Source organism: Rhinolophus hipposideros (genome assembly GCF_964194185.1).
Source record: "Rhinolophus hipposideros genome assembly, chromosome: 1".
Classification (NCBI taxonomy): Eukaryota; Metazoa; Chordata; class Mammalia; order Chiroptera; family Rhinolophidae; genus Rhinolophus; species Rhinolophus hipposideros.
In genome coordinates, this window is record NC_138047.1 from 30,505,834 (window position 1) to 30,527,444 (window position 21,611).

At 37.6% G+C, this 21,611-nt stretch overlaps 1 protein-coding gene across 7 annotated transcripts in view; it reads left to right on the forward strand.

The window, feature by feature from the left end:
* Positions 1-21,611, forward strand: part of FRYL (FRY like transcription coactivator) — a 241,985-nt gene that overhangs the window by 66,921 nt on the left and 153,453 nt on the right. For 3 of the 7 annotated variants that reach the window (XM_081049749.1, XM_081049750.1, XM_081049751.1), the window contains exon 1: positions 16,714-16,826. The exons of the other annotated variants lie outside the window; for them this stretch is intronic. In XM_081049749.1, coding sequence (XP_080905875.1) covers positions 16,754-16,826 — 73 coding nt within the window. In that variant the 5' untranslated portion in view covers positions 16,714-16,753. Of the gene's footprint in view, positions 1-16,713; positions 16,827-21,611 lie in introns of those variants that run through there. 7 annotated transcript variants of the gene reach the window in all.

The window sequence follows — 21,611 nt, forward strand, 5'->3', positions numbered from 1 at the left end:
TAAACAAGAAGCCATGTCGAGACTGGTATGAGGAGTAGAGATGTGGAACGGGTTGGCGCCAAACTTCTGTGTGGCAGATGAGAATCAGGAGGGGTATCTCGGACGCAGAGGTTCCCCTCAGAGGAGTGAGGGACCTCGGTCCCCCACACTAGGCTCCCCAGCCCGGAGTACTGGTGCTGGGAAGAGGCGCTCCCACGACATCAGGCTGTGAAAAACAGTGGGGATTCTGACCAGCTGGGTGGAACCGAAGGCTGCAGGAAACCCAGATGTCCTCTTAAATGGCCTGTACCTCATTCTCTCCCCGTATGTCTTCAATGCCCCCCCGAGTCACTGCCCCTCCAACAGAGCCCAGGATGAATACCTGAGAATGAGAGTCTGTGGCTTCGGAGTGAGGACTAGAGAACAATCGACATTTCCCCTGTATGAGGTCCAACTCTTGTGTAGTTGGCAGGCGGGTACCATTTTTCGAATGTTGAGCCGTCCCCCACAGGCTAAATCTGAATCTGATTGGTCTAGTGAGCTTCAGTGCTCTGCCCTACAGACTCACTGGGACCCTACCCTACCCAACTATCCCAATGCTAGAAACACTTTCTCAGTGAGCAGCCAGGCCCATCCATATTGCGCTCTTTCTTGGAAAACTGTCAGAATCCACAGGCCCCAGCTGGGCTGCGACTGGGCCCATTGTGCTCTGAGACTTTCGTTGAGTAATTTTAGGCTCAGCCCTGGCACCAAACCAGAGTCTACATTAACTTAGTGACCATAATTGTTCCCACTCCAGTGACTCCCTGAGACACTGCCACACCCAACTACTGACTTCACCAGGCTTTATCAGTGGCTGGACCTTAAGGGAGCAGGCAAGTGGCTTTGGGATGTCCCGGCTTTTTGCAGAGCTACCCCAGGCCTGGTACTGGTGGCAGCTGTCCTCAGTTCACAGCGTAGCCTCTCCCCCATACATCCAGCTTTAGCACCGGAAGTGAACAGCCATGGGTCAGTTTGTAGCTCTTACCAGGTAGTCCCTGGCCAGTCACAGGCAGTGGGTGACGTGGGCCTGCACCGGCACGCCTCCCAAGAGACCCAGAAACAATATACTTGGAGTTTAGCTTCACAACACTGCAGAGCACTGCCCAATTTGTGCCACAAGCAGCACACCCAAAGGGCAGTCTTAGCAGGCACCAGAGCCAGTTGGGGTGAATCCCACTCACTGGGGTAAGGCCCCCACACAGGAGCCCATAAACTGTGAACCAAACTTCACAGCCAATCAGCATGAGGGCCAATCCCTGACATGCCAGTAATAATCAAGCCTCATTATAAAAGGAGGGCACGTACAGTTCACACAAGGAACTGGAGTTGTTGACCAGGGAGATTGTGTGAGGGCTCCACAAGACACCTACTATATAAAGCCACCCGGACAAGGGTGGGAGACATAGCAGATGTACCTAATACATAGAAAAAAACACAGGGAGGCAGCCAAAATTAGGAAACAAAGAAATACATCCCAAATAAAAGAACAGGAGAAAACACCAGAAAAAGAACTAAATGAAATGGAGGCAAGCAACCTACCAAAGTTAGATTTGAAAATACTGGTTATAAGGATGCTCAAGGAACTTAGTGAGAACTTTAACACAGACATAGCAAGCATAAAAGAGGACACGGAAACCATAAAAAAGAACCAGTCAGAAGTGAAGAATGCAATAACTGAAATGAAGCATGCTCTAGAAGGAATCACTGGCAAACTTGATGATGCAGAGGATCGAATCAATGATTTGGAAGACAAGGTATTAAAAAATACCCAATCAGATCAAGTATAACAACATTCAGATCAGAAGAGACAAAGCAAGGGATTGAGAACCTATTTGAAGAAATAATGACTGAAAACTTTCCTGACCTGGTTGAAGGAAATAGACATACAAGCCCAGAAGTGCAGAGTCCCAAACAAGATGAACCCAAAGAGGCCCACACCAAGACACATCATAATTAAAACACCAAAGGTTAAAGACAAAGAGAATCCTAAAAGCAGCAAGAGAAAGGCAACTAGTAACTTCTAAGGGAGCTCCCATAAGATTGTGAGCTGATTTCTCAACAGAAACTTTGCAGGCCAGAAGGGATTGGCACAAAATATTCAATGTGATGAAATGCAAGGACCTACAAACAAGGGTATTCTATCTAGCAAGGATATCATGTAAAATTGGACAGATAAAGAGCTTCCCAGACAAGAAAAAGCTAATGGAGTTCATCACCACCAAACCACTATTACAAGGAATGTTAGAGGGACTTCTTTAGGATGGAAAAGAAAAAAAAGAATACAAAAATTATGAGTAATAAAATAGCAATAGCTACATATCTATCAACAGTTACTTTCAATGTAAATGGATGAAGTGCTCCAATCAAAAGGCGTAGGAAGGCTGAATGGATAAGAAAACAAAACCCTTCCATATGCTGCCTACTGACTCACTTTAGATTGAAAGACACACACACGGAAAGTAAAGGAATGGGAAAAGATATTTCATTAAAATGGAAACGGAACACAAAAAAATCTGGATTAGCAATACTTATACCAGACAAAATTGACTTTTCAAAAAGGACTACAACAAAGGGTAAAGAAAGATCCAGTTATCCCACCTCCGGGTATTTATCTGAAGAAACCTAAAACTCTACTTTAAGGGGACCTGTTCACTGCAGCATTGTTTAAAGTGGCCAAGATGTGGAGGCAATCTGGGTGTCTGATGATGGAAGAATGGATAAAGAGGAGGTGGTGCATACATATAATGGAATGTTGCTAGGCTGTGGAGTGGAGTGGGTTCTTGCCATCTGAGACATCATAGATGGACCTGGAGGGTATTTTGTTGAGTGAAGTATTCAGACAGAGAAAGATAGATGCAATGTGATTTTGCTTATGTATGGAATCTAAAGAATGAAACAAACAAACAAACAAACAGAAACAAACTCATAGACATAGGACATTTTGATGGTTGCCAGATGGGAGTAGTGTTGGGGTGTGGGTGAAAAAAGGGGAAGGGATTAAGAAGTACAAATTGGTTGTTAAAAAGTATTTTTGGGGATGTAGGGTATAGCATAAGGAATATACTCAATAATATTGTAATAACTATGTATGTATGGTGTCAGATGAGTAGTAGATGTGTTGGGGTGATAGGTAGGAGGGGGTGGGGGGCAGGGTGCAAAAGGTGAAGGGATTAACAAGTACTAATTGGTAGTTACCAAATAAACAGTCATGGGGATGTAGAGTAAAGCATAGGAAATATAGTCAGTGAAATGGAAATAACTGTGTGTCGTGCCAGGTGGGTACTAGACTAGTTAGGGGGATCATTTCTTAAATTATATAAAGGTCTAACCACTAAGCTGTACACCTGAAAATAATATAAAATAATATTGAATGTCAAATGTAATTGGAAAATTTAAAAAGGGGAGAAAAGGTAAAGAGGAATAAAGTCCAAATTTCCAGGTATAAAACATAAGTCATGGGGATGTAATGAACAGTATAGGGAATATAGTCAATAATACTGTGATAGCATGGTACTATGTCAGATGGTTGGTGGATTTGTCAAGGTCCATTTTAGGTATATAAATGTTGAATAACTAAAGTATACCCCTGAAACTAATACAATATTGTATGTTAGCTATATTTTTTATTTTTTTTTTTTTTTTGTTAGCTATATTTTTAATAAAAATCTTGAGGAAGAAAGGACCTTTGGAGTACTTTTCAGGTTGTAATCATTGGAGGATGCAGGGGAAGCCTTATTGGGTTGTTACATTCATTCCATCTCTGAATCTGAGAATTGTCATGTTAGAGGAGAGATATTGGGAAGACCCACCAGCATGACGGGAGAGAGGCAGTGAGCAGAGCTCTTCCAACGACTGTGCTACCATAACTAGGCTACTTAATCTCTCTAGGTCAGTCTCACCTATCAACTTTGAGTGATACCTTTGTAGCATTGTTTTCAAGATTACCAAAAATGGGAGCAAAATTGACCCATAGTTCAATATTTGATGGGTATTTGCAAAAATGTTTGGATTTTTGTGTTGGAGGTGGATGAATCAGATTTATTTAGAATTTATCCTTGGAGTATTCCATCTTAAAAAAAAATTCTGGGAATTTGGATCCAGGTCTTTCACGGTGTGTAATTCCAAAATATTTTAGCATATGATTTATAGGTATTTGAGAGCTCATGGGAGCTTGAGTTGCGTCACCTTTTCCTGTGCTTCCTTCTTTGTCCACAGTATGTGCTCTTCCAAATAACTACTGCCAAGTGATTGTGTGATTTAGAAGTTACTGCCACATTGTTATGTCAGTAGTTTCTCTTGGCTGTTTTTAAAGTTAACCTAAAACTTCTTAAGAGGGAGCATTTTAGACTATGTCCTCGAGTTACATGGATATAGAGTTTTAAAAATTGGGGCAGGTAAGTATGGCTAGAGGTAGGATCAGGATCTTTACTTCTTTGGCTTTTAAAAGGGAATTTAAAGAAACTTAAATGAAATAAAAGATACATCCGTCTCTCTTCTTAAGGGGCATAGAATAGCTTCTTCCCTAGTCCACTTACTCTGCTGTTTCATAATCACAGAACTGATGTTTATCCAGTATGGTGATACTGTTGTTAAAATATTTCAGTGTCAGTTACTATTTATTTTTTCATTTCCTCTCCCAAGTGCTTCTGCTACTTCATTCCTCCTGCCCCCACCCCAGGGCCCTCTGGAACCACTGCAGGTTTCATCAACTAAAGGGTGCGTCCTAGGCACCCCAGGGTCCCTAGCACCCACCTCCACCCAGAGGCTGAGCTTGTGCTAATCATTCAGTTACCAGACCTTCCTGGTGGCTGAGTATTTCGATGATCATCCCTGCTTATTTTCACTAAAGAAGCAAAATAAAGGGGGCATTGTATCTAAGATAAAATAGTTGAAACAAAGGAGGGTAAGAAAAATACATAAATAATTATTAGGCAAAACATGCTGAAATAGTAAAGGTATAAAAAAGATGAATAAGATGATAAAAATAATATCTATATCAGAATATGTTAAAGAAAATAATAAAGGTGAGTTTAAAAAAGAGTAAAATAGGTTAAGATGACTAAAGCTAAATGTAAGTTAAAAATGTAAAGGAATATACTTGAAAGGTTAAACAAAAATTTAGTGTGCTATAAAAGAAATTCAGGAAGCAACATGCAATCCAAGGGTTAACTCCACCCACACGCCAGCAGTGGCCTTTGGGGTGAAGCAACTATAGATAGTTACGAGCTTCCAATCCTGGTGACTTCCTGAAACTGGAACTCTGCAGGGGGAATGGAAGTCTTTGTGTGATTGTCCTTGGGGTTGAATAGTTTCTCTCAGTCCCAACCTCAGTTAATTATTCTCCGTGTCAGGACTCTAACTCATTGTCCACTAGCTTCTATTATTCTATTTAATATAAATGTCTTGTTTCTTTCACCAGATAGTGCGTTCTTTGTGAACTGAATTGGTCTTATTTATGTGGGTATCCTCAGAGCTTAGCCCAATAGCAGGCACTTAGTAAGCAGTTAGTAAGTGTTGGTTGGATGTTAGAGTTCTCTGCGCTTTGGTTCTTGTCCTTTATGTGCCAGAGTTAAGTTTTTACTTGTTACTGAGAGCTGCAGTCAGTTACCATATTTAGTGCACTGACTGTTCCTTCAGAACCATCTAGCACATTGCTCAGTGGCATTGGTCTCCCTGGCAAAATAGCCTTCCATTAGTTTCAAATGAAAAAAGAAAAACAAACCTCAAGTCCAGCAAACGTTGATCTAGAACAGAGGCTAGCAATGATAACTTTTTCTGTAGAGGGCTAGATAGGAAATACTTTAGTCTTTGCCACCCCCAAGTCTGTCACAACTACTCAGCTCTGCCTCATAGAGCCAAATGAGCCTAGATGATAACGTGAATGAAAGTGTGGGCATGTTCCAGTACAACTCTATTTGCAAAAACAGGCAACGAACCAGGTTTGGCATGCAGGCCAAAATGTTCTAACCCCTGAGCTAGAATATGGAAAAGAATATTGCTGACATGAGAGATCTACATGCAGGTAACTTACCTGGGAACTAGAGAATGGAAGCTTTGAAGAAGGGTCCAATATTACACTTATTTGTATTTTCTATAACTCTTGGAACAATGTTTTATCCAGAGTTAGGTGTTCAATAAATATGTATTGATTTGACTTGAAATCCGACTGTAACAGTTACCCTCCCTGGTCTTCAATTGTCTTATCTAAAATTGAAGAGATTATGTTATGTGATCGTTAATGTCTCTCCAGTTAAAAAAAAAATCTGTGATTCTGTAACTGTGGAAGGCCAGATGATTTATTCTTTAAAGATAAAAATTGTTGGCTTACCACATTTTCTGTATGCTCTTAGTATCCTGATGTGGAGTTCTGGAATGGTTGCTTGTATCAGTCATTCTGTTTGTGGACCTTTCCACAATGGAACTCATCCTCTAGCTACACCTGTACCTTCCACCCATCTCTGTCACCCTATCCAGCCAATTTATGAAGCCCAGTCCATATTTTGTTTAAAAGAATAAATTAGCTATAAAGGTATCCTAGACAATCTCAGGTGATTAATTGTACAAAGACAGCGATTAAGATGAGGATCGGTCTGTTTATCTTTTAGAATTCCATTTTTCTAAATTCTGTATGAGCAAAGCAGACATTCCATCATTGAGTTTTTTTTTGTTTAAACTGTTAAAGATAAACAATAATCCAAAATAACCCTAAATATTACAGATGTAAATTTTTGTCACCTGATCTGAATTTTAAATGCCTCTTTTACTTAAACTTTTGATAATTTTTCCCCCCTAAATAGTGATTTGTTTAAGATTGGGTAAGCTATCTGATGATATCATATACTGTTCTCAAGAAGAAACATAAACTGGAATATATTTCTAGTCTACATGATGGAGACACTAAAAAACACTAAAAAGTTCTTATAAGGAATACAGAAAATTTCTCTTTTATTTCTAGGCTTGTAAAGTTTCCTAGTCTCTATTTTTAAGTAAGTATAGATGTGTGTTTAAAATTACATAAGCAAGATATTTTTATATTAGTGTAATTTGAAATAGCTCTTCTTAAACTTTAATATGCCTAAGAATGACCAAGGGTATCTTATAAAAGAAAAAATAAGTGGGTTCTCATTTACTAGGTTTAGAATGGGGCTTTAAAGAATATTAAGATTATGAAGGCAGGTTCTTCTAAATAACTGTTAATATAGTACACTTAACTATGCATAAACATTTTTCTATGTTTTGGGCTGGCCCATTTAATTCTGCTGGGCAATCTTTTTATCTTTTCTTCCTAACGCTACTTACTGGTACCCTCCTTCCTCAGTGTAATTTTTTTGTGTTTACATTTAGTAGCCTCTGCAGTTTGAGTCTTCCTTTCCTTTTCTGATTTAGACTCTTCCTCTTGTACTTTATTTCAACCTTGCTGACTTACCCCTTTGTTTAAAAACTGGATTAAGAGTGATATCAGAGGTGGCTCTAACAATAAAAACCTCTGGTTGATTGAAAACTTATTATGCTCCTGACAGTATAGGAAAAAATTCAGAAAGGCAAGTGTTGGCAGGAAATAGTGAGTCTTTGTGGTGGGTACTTCATAGATAAGCTGGCCATAGGTCTCCAGAGACCTTGGACAGTTGACAGTTTATATCTCTGTACTGGCATGTTGTTAATAGTGTCAATTTTCACGCACAGAAAAGTCCTGCTTTGGATAATACATTTTATATTTTCTCTGTTCATGGTTCATAGAGTTTGACCTATTCTTTCCTAGTAGGATTGATCAATTGTAATGCGTACACCCCTTTCTTTTCAATACATCTGTACAATGTGTATTAACAATGAAAGTACCTTAGTATTACCGATCTCTTTTCCGGGAGTGACTGTACACTGTGTATTATAAAAATACAAATGCAGTAACAGTAGACTTTTGAATAGAAAAATTTTAATCTGGGTATTTATTAACAGTATTTTCAAAAATTATTTCACACATTGAAAATGATTTATGATGTCTAGAATTCTTAGGATCTCAAGAATCAATTTTAAATATATTAGAAACAGCAGATTCTTTTTCTCATTCAAGAAATAATAATATCTTAGCACTGGGCCAAATGATAGCAAATTGGTATGGTTTGTTAGGGCAAAGAAGTAAGTATAATTACAGGGTCTGGACTGCTTCAGTTTAAGCAGAGGAAGCAATTTTTTTTTTTTTTTTTTGGTTTTTATGTGTGAAATATATAAAAAGAACTGAAACCAAAAGCTAGGAACAATTGGGCTATTAATAAATACCCTCTGTCAGGAAAGTAACAGTAATTGTACCTTAAGGTATACACAAATAATAGAATTGCTGCATAGGTAACCACTCCAAAAATACAGAGCTTAGTTAAATGGCTTCTTTACTTGTTTTATGTTACTAATTTGTGAATATATTGGTGCATTGATTGGTCCAATCTGTGACATTTGTATGAAACTTACCTTTATTAGAAATGCTTTTATAGCTATAACCATTAATTTAGAAACTTTATTTATACTTCAAAAATAAGCAGTTAATTTGGACATGACCTGAAACTTTTCTATCCAGAAATCTGGATGGAATTCTGGTCCAAGTGTTTCAGGAGCAGCTTCCCCTCATTACTCATTTATTTTGTTTGCCCTTCCATAGTGCTTTATTTGAATTATTGTCTCCTTTTTGTTGCTGTTGTTTTCTTTTTCTTCAGTTCAGCTGAGTCCATTAATTTGTGGTTATTGTTGGGTGGCAAATACTTAAAAAATAATGAATTCAGTCTCCCCTCCCCCCATCAATGGAGAAGATAACTAGAGAACTGGGGGGTTGGTTACCTGTATGTTCTCCTCTTAGCTCTAATCCTGACATCCCTTTTGTACTTTAGGTATGTATAGCCAGAACTCTTTTTGATATGACCTACTCCTGACTTACTCCACATTTAGTACCACCAACCACATAGTCCCTTAGGCCCAGGGGTCATTTTTCATTACTTCAGTTTTACCTTTTTTACCCTATCCTATCCATCACCACATATGTCAAAAAGTATCTCTTAGGAAAAATTGGAATCTGTCGACTTATTTCCATCCTTAGTGCTTTTTCCTGACTTATTCTAAGTATATACTATTTATTTGTTTAGTCATTATCTCTCACCATAGCAATTTAAATAGCCCGTTGAGTTCTGCTGTGCTCTCAAGTCCATTCTCCACCTAATTAATCAAGTGACCTTGTTCCTGCTCAGAACTCTTCTACAGCATTCAATTATCACCTTCAGTATTTCTTGGAGCCCCGTGGGTATTTCAGGGGTTCTTTGCAAATCTTCTCAGACAAGTGGAAGAACCACGTTCGTAGGACCCTGATCCTTTAAATCTGGTCAGCCAGAGTTACTCCAATTTTAATACATTTTCCTTTTTGAGGTTAAGCATAAGATTCATTATTCAGAAGATCAACAGATTTCAGATTTGATATTCTTCTCTCAGAGTGGTCATCCCTGATCATCTTCTCTTAGTAGGGCCTCATCTGGTTTTCTCTGTCGCCATATCCTCCTTTATTGCCTTCACAGCCCTTAATCACAATTTGTAATTTCATATTTGCATATAGGTATGTGGTGAAATATACCTATATCCTTCAGCCTTCATCTCCACCATTGAATCATAACCCTCCCAAGGGCACAAAGGTCTGTTTTAGTCACAAGATTATCCTTTACCACCTGGCATGGTGCTTTGACACAGTGTTTAGACCATTTATATTTAATGTAATTAGTGACACGATTGGGTTTAAATCTATTTTGCTATTGTTTCCTGTTTGTTCCAGCTATTGTATTTTCTTTTTTCCCTTCTTCCTTATCTTTTTTGGATTAATTGTATTTTTTTAGTATTCTACTTTATTCTACTATTGGCTTATCATCTTCTCTTTTAAATTAGTTACTCTAGGGTTCACACAATGAATTTCAACTTACCACAGTTTACTTTTAAATAATAGCATGACAATTTATGTATAATGTAAGAACCTGAAATCTTATACTTCTGTTTATGCCTTCCATTCTTTGTGCTTTTGTAGTTAAATGTTTTATTTCTACATATGTTATAAATCTTAGAATACGTTGTTAACTACTTTAGCTATAAGCAGTCAATTTAACTTAAAGAAAATTTAAAATAAAATAAGAAAAGTTCTTCTTAACTGCAGATGTGCTTTTTCTGGTACTCTTCATCATTTGTCTAGATTCAGGATTTCATCTTACATAATTTTCTTTCTGCCTGAAGAAATTTGTTTAACTTTTTTTCTTTTTGTATGCAGATCTGTAGGTGACAAATTCTTTCAGGTTTTGTCTTTCTTGGAAAAGTTTTTGCTTGTATTCTGACAATATGTTTTCACTGGATATAGAATTATAGGTTACCAGTTTTATGCTTTATGCTTTTCAGTAATGTCATTCCAACTTCTGTCTTGCATAGTTTCAGATGAAACATCTGTGTTCATTTTTCTTTGTTCCTCTGTATCTAATGTATCATTTCCTTTGAATGCTTTTAAGATTTTTTTCTTGTCATTGGTTTTCAGAAATTTGATTATGGTGTGTCTTGGCCATAATGGTATGTCATATTTCTCTAAGTTTACTGTGTTTTTTTGTATGTATATTTATTCTTGCTTTAGGTTTGATGAGGGTTTTGGATTTGTGGGTTTATAGTTTTCATCAATTAAAAAACGTTTTTGGTCGTTATTCCTTCAAATAGTATTTTTTGTTCAGTCCTCTGAGATTCCAGTTCACATGTTACACCATTTGATATTCTTCCAAAGGTCACTGAAGCTTTGTACATGTTTTCATTGTTTTGTCATGTGTGCTCAACTTTGGAGAGTTACTATTTACATTTCTCCAAGTTTACTGATCTTTTCTTCCATAGAATCTAATCTTCTATTGGGTCCAACCCAGTGCATTTATTGTTTTAGATATTGTATATATCTCTCAAAGTTCTCTGAGTCTATTTTTATATCCTCTATTCTCTCCTCATTGTGTTTATTTTTTCTTTTAAGTTCTTGTGCCTATTGTTAATAGCTTTTTAAGAGCCCATATGCTAATTCCATCATCTCTGTCATTTCTAGATCTGATCTACTTATTGTTTTATGGGTCACATTTTATAATTTTATGGGTCACATTTTCCTGCTTTTTGACACATCTAATAATTTTTAGTGGATGCTAGGCATTGTAAATGTCACATTGTTGAAAGCTAGATTTTGTTATTCGCACATAGCTGAATTCTTTGAGGCTTGTTTTGGATTCTTTGAAGCTATGTAAAAGAGAGTTTAAAGTAGCCATTAGCCCATTAGTAAGGCATGACCCTTCTGGAGTATCTGCAGAATGCCCTGGGTACTCTAACTGTATTAGTTTCTCAGATTTTCCTTGTTTCCTTGATAATGTTGAGGAGTATTGGTTGGGTATTTGTGTAGACTATTCAGTTTGGGTGTATCTGATGTGTTTTTCATGGTTAGACTGGGGTTGTGGGTTTTTGGAGGAAGAACACAGAGGGTAATGTGCCATTTTTATGACATTATATCAAGAATGCATACTCTTGACTTGTCACTGATTATGTTAAACTTGATCTCCTGGCTAACGGGTAATGTTTGTCAGGTTTCTCCACAGTAAAATTACTGTTTCCCCTGCTTTCTATATTTCACTCTTTGGGAGGAAGTCACTAAGTGTAACTCATACTTTTAAGCGTCAGGGATTAGTGCTTCTCCTTTTTTGAAGATGAAGTATCTACATAAATAGTTTGGAATTCTTCTGAATGTGTGTCAGGGGTCCCCAAGGCCATTCCCGCACTTAATGATCTGCTAGAAGCACTCACAGGGCACAACATACAGTTGTACTTACAGCTCTGATTAAGGGCAGCAAAAGGATGCTAAGCAAGATCAGCAAAGAGGAAAGGCAGGCGGGGCAAAATCCAGGGAAAACCAGGCTGGAGCTTCCAGAGTGTCTCCGTCACAGCAGCGTCGTAGAGGGGGCAATTGAGTGCCCAGCAGGGAACTGCAACACCAGACGTGAAATGTTACCAACCAGGGAAGCTCATTGGGGACTCAGTGCCCAGGAGTTTTACTGGGGCTGATCATATAGGTTCCCCCTGCCTGGCACATACCCAAGGTTTAGACTCCCTGGACGAATGCAGATGTTCAGCATAAACTGCACTATTTGTTTGGGCAGTTTAGGCATAGTGAGCCACTCTTCATCAGTTCTGGAAATGGCTGGGCTGGCCCTCTTAAAATCTAAGTTCTTAGATGCTCGTCAAGCACCGATCTTGTAAGGATGACTTTTCAAAGAATACCAGTCAGACGTGCTCGGTTAACTCTCTTTGTACAATGTGAGATCTGTCTCTTCTTACATATTTATTTAATCGTTAATTTATATCAATGTAGATCCCATGGATATTTATTTTACTGTTTGGGTCATATTCCAAAACGACATTGTTTATTTTGTTGCTCAAATCGTTACAGCCTTGGCCCTTTCCTATTTTTTGTCCCTACAAGATGCTCTAGGTTTATCTTGTGTATTCTGTGCTCTCCCCCTAGAATCAGCCACTTCTTCAAGGAGCCCTGCTGTCTTTTTGTAATGCAGTTTTAAAATGTTCAAACAAATTCACTGTAGCAAATTTTGGGAACCAGAAAGAAGTAAGTAGAAGCACATTAAGAAGTAAATATTAACTGATATAATTTATAATTACTGTTAATGTTTTGTTGCATTATTTAATGAGGTCTCGAAGCAAAAATGTGAAATGATTTTTGCAACCATTTTCATTCTTTTCTGTATTTCATGTGTGGTGTTAATTACCTACCAGACCTGAGGGCATCTTTCTTTCTATTCCTAAAGCCTTTCAGTTTCTTGTAAGTCCAGAAAAGGTGAGAACTTTTTGAAGAGACTGAAATCTGTGGGGGCTGTTGAAGGCTGTAGGAGTGATAAGATATTTGATATTTTGTGTGGAAAAACTTGCCAGGTTTCTGTTTTTTCCATATTATGATTGTTCTGGATACCAGAGTTAATAATTTTTTTGAGATATTTATAAAGGTGTTACTATGTGGAATAATCCATATATTTGTACTCTTCCTAAGAATGTTAATAATTGAAGAGTTAGTTCCTTTGAGTGGGTAGAACATTCAATTCTAATGAATTGTATTGCAGGATATGTTCAGTTAAATCCAAACGTCATTATATATTGAGGAATATTTTATTTGGATCCTTTATTTAAAGGGCAGTTCTTTTTTAGGATTTACTGAGACTTGTTCCTGGTATACATTCTTTGGAATATTAAAATGTACCTGTATCTACCTTCTACTCAGAAATGTAAAACAAGTAACTGATTCCATGAATCCTTAAAATGCCAGTGAAAGGGCATAGAATTAAATGGAAATTACTTAAAATAAAGAGGGAAACTTACTGTCTTAACCTCCTGGAGGGCAAGAGAAATTGCCAGTCATTTTTTGTACCCAGTGCTTTAGAGTATCTGGCCCTGCCAAGAGGACATCAGCAAAGGCTGATAATACTGAAATTGTGAATTTCTTTAAAATATTCTAAGTCTTATCATTTGAAAAGCATTCTTTAATATATAATAATCTGAAAGGTGGAGAGGAGTATAGTTGGAGGAAATGATCCAAAATAGATTTTTGTGCTTTGTCAAGGATATGGCATTGAGCAATGATTTCTGCAGGTATTTTTTTAATGGTGATGAGACCAAAACTATATATGTATGCTACAACTTGGAGAATTTTGAATTTATAGAATGAATGAAACAAACGATTGACATTCTAACTCTTTTGGCAAGGTGGCAGTAAGCTCTGGGCTGTGTGTTTGTTTCTGTGATTAATCGATAGGTTAAGGCTAGAAAACTCACCTGAAAAATGGTGGGAGTATTATTGTGCAATTTAAAAGTAGGACTAGTAATTGAGGGATTGAAAAAGCATTCAACATACAGTGGGACTCTGCCCCGCTCTTCTAAAAGGATTGTTGGGTGCATATGTAGGTCTACTAGTTAATCCGCTTTAGTGATTTGGGCAATAAAAGTTTAGTAAGAGTTAAAAAGTTTAGTAAGGGTTAGAAAGGAAATTAACTTTTGTTAACGTTGTGATTTATAATTGGAATAGTACTATTACTCATTTTATTTACATTTCAGAATTAAGTTCAGAGCTCAGGCTCTGCCCACCTGGGCCTGTTGAATTATTTTCCATATAAATGGAAAGTGCCATTTTCACTCACCCCCTATCTACAAGGAAGTCCTGGTGTAGGTAAAATAGAATTTCCAAAATAAGTCCTGAAATTAATTTTAATGCATCTGTGTCTCAAAAAAAACTTGCTTGGTTTTGGCTGTATACACCTAGTAACAGACTGCTTAAATGTAATTGAACTTTAAGTTCTGATTTATATTTTCAGATGTGTATAAACAAAACTCAAAGAAGAAAATCTGATTTTTAAGCTTGTGAGACAATCACCTTTTACCACTACCCGCAAAGGAAGTTATCATACTCTGACATTCTGTATGACAGTTAGTTTTGCTTGTTATAGTCGATAAAGGTTTACTGGGAATTAACCTTGGTTACTTTGGTGAGATATTATAGTCAAATAATATTAAGTTGTTTTTAAGATTTGTGTGAGGCTGATAGGCTTAGCTCAATAGCCGTAGAAAATATATGTCGAAATATCAGGGTATATGCCTCCTAACTTGTCTGCTTGCTGACATGGGTCAGTTTTGAGTCTTGGCATTTAATGGTGGCGTTTTTATGGGTCTAGATCAGTTTATTCCCCTAATCTGTTAACAGCTGTTTGATGAAAAGAGGATTGTATTGTGAAATCACTTTGGAGAATAAATTAAAAAGGAAAATTATATTGTTTTGTGTACAACTCAGGTCCTTTTGTTTGTTGACATACATGGTTGATGTATAAGAATGGGATGCAGTAGCTAGTGTTTTGAGCTGTGGAATGTGCTTTATTCAAAAATGTTAACACCTTGATGAGCTGGCCGGATGGCTCAGTTGGTTAGAGTGTCAGCTCTCAACAAGGTTACCGGTTCAATTCCCACATGGGATGGTGGGCTGTGCCCCCTGCAACTAAAGGTTGAAAACGGCAACTGGACTTGGAGCTGAGCTGCGCCCTCCACAACTAGACTGAAGGACAACGACTTGGAGCTGATGGGCCCTGGAGAAACATACTGTGCCCCAATATTCCCCAATAGAAAATTAAAAAAAAAAAAAGTTAGCACCTTGAGGCATTTGTATTGCACTAGACCAGGCGAGACCCTGCTCTTAATTTTTCCTGAGATGTCTATGATGATGTGCCCAAACAATGGCGTCGTGCGATTGGGGTTCTCTGTCGTTAGCCTTTCCAGCCCGGGTTTGAATTTAAGGTTTTGGGTCTGTTCAGGAATGGGAATGGCCTGGACTGAGTCCAGATTTCTTGAACTATTCTGAAGAAATACAAGCTTGAAGTGACACTCCCCTCGGTACTCTTCTCGCTGAATATGTCTTAATAACTATGATTATCTTTTTTTCTTAGTGTATACTTGTGCGAGGAAGAATGTTCTTTCAGCTTTTAATAGAGTGCCGAGCCATTCAGCTGTGAATAAACTTATTCAGTTGTGCCTTTGGTCACGGAATTTACTTCTTTTGGTGGTTTTAAATGGATCAATAGAAATGTATGCCACACATGGAAAAACACATGCCTTATTGACCTTCAAAGTCACAGTAAACTGTGAGGTCAGGGCATCTTTCTTATGCTGTTAACATAAAATATTATTTGTTGGGTTGATTGTGAAACTTTCCTACTATGTTGAAGAGCAGTTAAGCTTTTAATAGAGTCAGTTTTAAAACAGTTTCTATATGAGTTTTAAAAAAATGTATATTTTATTTGACCAGAAGATTTCTTGCTATTCATTGGTAATGTGACTATAAGATGTTCAGGGGAATTATGGGCTGCATTAAGAATAGGGTTTTTAAATCACCTCATTATTATAATAGAGTTCTCTCTTTTGAATGAGTCGCATGCAGCAGAGGAAACTTTGTCCTGAGCTGAGCAGTTTTAGAGGGCCGATGGAGGCTCAGCCATGGTGTTATTACATCATCTTTTCATTCCATTAGCTGGCATTCTCTCCCGTGGGTAAAGTGAGGCGGTGGACGCTGTATCATCATAAGCATGCTGAGAAAGTCACTGCTACTCCGTGGGTGTGTGGAGGGGTGGAGAGAATTTACTACTAAAATCACCTGGAGAGAAACCACCGATTTTTTTTTTTTTTTTTTTGGTCAGCTGCTACAGGAAGAGATTTAAAGATCTCATGCTAGATCCAAATTCATTTTTTTATTTTTAAGGCCCTTAGCCAGTGAGAAAACTTAGCATCCAAGGGCAGAGCTCGACCCTTGTCTGTTTACTAGCAGTAGTGAGCCCCCTGAAAGCAGCTGGAGACACAGTTCATCACAACTAGTAACGGGGGCATAAACAGAGATCATTGCGGCCACGTGTACGTCCCCCTAAAGAAAGGTGAGGATGTCCTTCAGGGCACTTACCATAAACTCGGAAGCCTTTCTTCAGCGTGATGGTTCATCTGCATTCAGCAGCGTTCCACTATAGTTGTGCGTCACTGCGAGACTGCATGGTAATGAAGCCAGGCACTGTGGGTCAGGACTCTGCTGCCTGTGAGAAGAGAAGGGACAGCGGCTTGGGGAGAGAGAGCAACAAATCCGCCGCCGCTGCCGCCACTGTTGTTGCAGCCCGTTGACACAATGTTGAGTCTACAGGATTCTGTGTTTTTTGAAATTAGCATAAAGTCCTTGTTAAAATCCTGGAGCAGCAGCTGTAAGTATATATGCCTAAGGGGGAGGAACGCTGAGGTATGATCAGTGCCATTCCTTGCATGCTAATTCTTTAAACCAATCCACATCGGGGAGTATTTTCTCCAATGGGGATCAGTAAGATAGAAAATCTAGGTGTGCACACCCTAGATGGGCAGTTGTTATACTGGTAGTTAAATATTCTTTGACTAGCCTTGGCTTTCTTGTTAATTTGCATCATTCTGGCAAACTTTCTCTCAGTTGGTTAAAAATAGGGGAAAAAGATGACAACTAGACTCTGATCCCTGCAGGGTTATCGGATACCAGTACTATCCCACAGTTCTCTTAGCACAAAATGTGTGAAGCAGCATCAGCTATCTTACGGCATCAGATGACTTAATACAGTGAGCTTAACTTTCCTGTATTCCTACAATTGAAGTTACAGTGAATAATTTTCATATGTAGTAAATTTTCTGATAAAAAACATTCAGGATGAATGGTTCTATATTTGTATTTCAAAGTTCAAGTAAGTCAATAAAACTAATATGATGAACCTATTATTTTGTCCCCAACTCCCTAATATGTGGATTTGGCAGAAATATTGATTTTTGTTCAGTATTGCCAGTATTTTCCAATGGTACTCTTCTCAGAAGATCTTAAAGTACTTCTAGAAATTATTTATTACCATAGTCTTTTTTTTTGCCAAAATTACCTTAATAATATGATACTAAACTAATGAATTAAGCAAGCAAAGATTCTGTTATAATGTCTGTTTTGCCCAAAGAAAACTGAAGTGTGGAAAAAATAATGTGACTTTTCCAAGGTCATACGGTGGCAAAAGCTGGAATTAGAACCCAGTTGTTCCTGCTCCCAACTGTGCTGCTGGTGCCTGAGAAAATAATGAATAAAATATGACAGACTACGTTTCATTTTTTTCCAGTTAACTCTTTACTAAACTATTTAGTGTAGTTTTATTTTATAAGCAAATCATATAAAAGACCAAACATTGATATGGTGGGGGAAAAAAACCTCTTAAGATAAAGCATTGTAGAATATAATTTGAGGAGATTTGTATTATGCCAAATAAACTGCACTTATAATTTCTGTATTTTTTTTTATTTTTGATCTGTAAGTAATTCTTCCATGTAGAGATAACTGTTGTGCCAGATAGCAGAAAATTATATTAGTAAGGAAAGTTTCTAAGTGAATATACATAGTTAAAATATTGGGAGAATTATAATGACAAATTTAAATATTTTACTACTTAAAAGAATAATATAGAACACATTGTTATAAAATAAACTTGAGTAGGTTTTCTAATCTGTCTTTTTTTCCCCTTGCCCCCTCCTCTGTTTCCTCCATCCTCACCATGTACTTTAAAAAAAAAATAGTGATACAGTTTTACAGTGAAAATCAAGCAATAATGAATGGATTCTTATAGTGGAACTGTGCTAGATTATATCACAGCAGCTTGTCTTGTAAAAACTTAAGTTTGCTGAAATACTTGTGAACTTTGTGGTTATTTTGTTTTGTGGCCATTTAAACATTTCTACATATCATTGCCTGAACCCTGTAACTAGCCACAGCCAAATCTCATTTAATCGCATTCCCTAAATTCAAGAGTAAACCAAAAACAGATTTGTGTAAAAGTGTTGTTACCGGTAGCTGTTAGTGATATAATGATTCAGTTTGTGGGCATTTCATTGCCCTTGGGCATTCGTAGTACAAATCTCTTTGAAGGCATTTTTTACAGTTGTAAAGCAATTGGTTGATACAGAAAGAAATGACAAGTCTCATTGTTCAGTAAGGCCTTAATAACCATGTCTACCCCAGCCCTGGAACACGGGAGGATGTTTTTATTTCATCAGCATCTGTGGATGTCTTTTTTCTCTTCACTTAGCCCTATTCTATTTTAAAATGAGAGAGAGAGGATTAAAATATGTTAAAGACCCTAGAAAAGAACACTAGTTATCTGTCTCTTCCTACGGATGTTTTCATAATACTAACACTTGAATTAGCCAACGTTTATTGAGTATATCCTGTGCTGTAAAAAATAGATTTGATCTTTGCTCATAAGGAACTTCTAGTTTAGTCAGAGTAAATATACATGAAAAGTTAATGGAAGGAAGTTAAATGAGAGAGGGTGCACATGCATTATGACTTACCAAATGACTGATACACACAAAAAAGAACAGGGAGTACAGAGATGGAAGGGATCATAATGAACCAGAGGGGGGCAGAGAAGACTTAAAGGGAAAGGAATTTAATTTCATTTGGTTTTGAATGACAGGATGTTCCCTGGTGGTAGGCAGTCCTGCCATCCACAGTTTCCCTGAGCCAGAAACCAGGGATAGGTCGAACAATCCTCTCTCACGGGTATACCCTACTCCCTACCACTTTCGGTCCTTTACCAAGACTCATCATTGATCCTTCTAAAATATCCTTTCTGCTGCCTTATGTTGCCACAGCCACTTGCCTTAGGTCAGGCTTCTCTCTGCCTATCACCTGGATTATTGCCATCGCTTCCTTTTCTCCTGTTTGCATATTCGTCATTGCTGCCAAGAGTTCCTTCTAAATGACCCCTCTTAGAGTGTCTCCCCTTCTTACTTCATAGTGTTTCCCCTATGGGATGAAGCCTTTCACCTAATTAGGCCCTGCTCCTTCGGGCCCTTTCCTGTCTCTCACCAGAGTTACCCAGTTTCTAGAGCCTGCTGTGCCTTTGTATTTGCTGCTACCTTTGCCTAAAATGCACCCCCACCCCCACTCCCCACCTCATTGTCTGCTTCACTGTGAATTCCACTTCACCTTTGAAGATCCATCATTTTCTTGCGTCAGCCAGATACTTAATTCTTCATCTGTTGTGGTCTTCAAATGTTCACATAAAATCATCGTACCATCACGTTTTCCTCTGCTCCTTGAGTGTAAGCTTCTGGAGGACATCGACTGATGGTGTTTGTGTTCCTCTTTGTATACTTACTGCTTAGTTCAGTTCTGGTAAATGTGCAGGCAACTAAGATAAAGCTTAGAGATGTGGTCATCTTCTTTGGAATGGATGAATAATAGGAAAGAAGGTAGGAGGATAAATATATGACCCCTCCTTATACTATGTGATTATTTTAATACTAGTGATGGCTTTTAGGGGAACTGTACCTGAAGCAAGAATACATAAAATAATTACCTTAGTGATTTAAAAAACAATTCACATTTCACTAAATTCTGTTTTGTGAACTTCTTGGGAAGAACCGAGAAAAACCTGATTTATTAATAGCTTTTATTAAAACAAAAAAGTGGGAAACAATTTTTCCATTAAATAAATTATTTATTTCAAATGTTACTCCTGTGCTCCCAAAGGCAAAAAAAATCTGAATTTTGTCATTGAACATAACTCATGAGCAATGTATAATTCTTTATCATTAAATATAATAATGTTTCATGTTTGTAAGATTTGCTTGCCATGACTGGTGTTAATGTTAAATGCTACGTTTTATATTAATCACTAGAGGCCCTTTGGGGTCAAGGCCTGCTTAGCTGGCAGAATGTTGTTGCAGTGTTGCTCAAGTTTTATTATAGTTGAGCCTATTTCTTTCAGTAACAACAATGAAGTGACACTCATATGGCCTAAATTCAGGATTTTGCCTTTGTGCCAACACTTTTAAGCATTACTTCTTTTAAAAACTGAATCAGGAACATTCTGTTAAAACCAGCTGTGTAGTGACGATGTTATCATCAAAGAGATTGGCTTAGTTCCCTAAAATTGGTAAGACAAGGCAAGATTCAGTACTGAGAACTACCCAGTTATGTATCTGCAATGTTAATTAAGGTCACAGATGCATTTATTATCAATATAATACCTCTTCTAAACATACTAATTGTTAGAATTTGCATCTATCATTTTATGATAGCTAGTTGTTTCAAAGAATTCAGTGTTTATTATAGACATAGTAGAAGAAATAAATTGACGTATTTTAACCACAATTTTGTAAACTGAAAAGTAAGAATACAGTATGTTAAGAGACTAAATTTGCATACATCACTTGAATTTTTAAACAATGAGAAAAGTTCATAAACAGAACTTTTTTTTAAATTGGGGAATATTGGGAACAGTGTGTTTCTCCAGGGCCCATCAGCTCCAAGTTGTTGTCCTATAGTCTACTTGTGGAGGGCGCAGCTCAGCTCCAAGTCCAGTGGCTGTTTTCAGCCTTAGTTACAGGGGGTGCAGGCCACCATCCCATGTGGGAATTGAATGGGCAACCTTGTTGTTAAGAGCTTGCGTTCTAACCAACTGAGCCATCCGGCCGCCACTCTGGCAGCTCACGGCAGCTCATTGTTTTCTACCTAGTTGTGGAGGGTGCAGTTCCCTGACTCATGTGGGAATCGAACTGGCAAACCTGTTGTTCAGAGCTCAGCTCTAACCAACTGAGCCATCTGGCCACCTCCAAAAACAGAATTTTTAATGCACAGAGATGTTTTTCCTGGATTGCAAAAATAGTAAAAAGCCAGTTCCAAGAAGCACAATTATGCGTTTATTTAAATTTCAGTTAAAATCTGTGTCATTTGATTAATAATACTTATACCATTTATTGAAGTACTTATGGGTCTGGTATTGTGGTAAGTCCATATTATACGTGTGCATACATAAATGTGTGTACAATCACATAGGCACATACTTGTACATTTATTTAATCTTATGTAATCATTATGAAAATCTGAGGAAAACTATTACTATTACTGTTTTTTTTTTAAAATAGCTTTATTGTTATGTAATTCTCACACCATAAAATTCATCCTTTTCAATTATACAGTTCAGTAG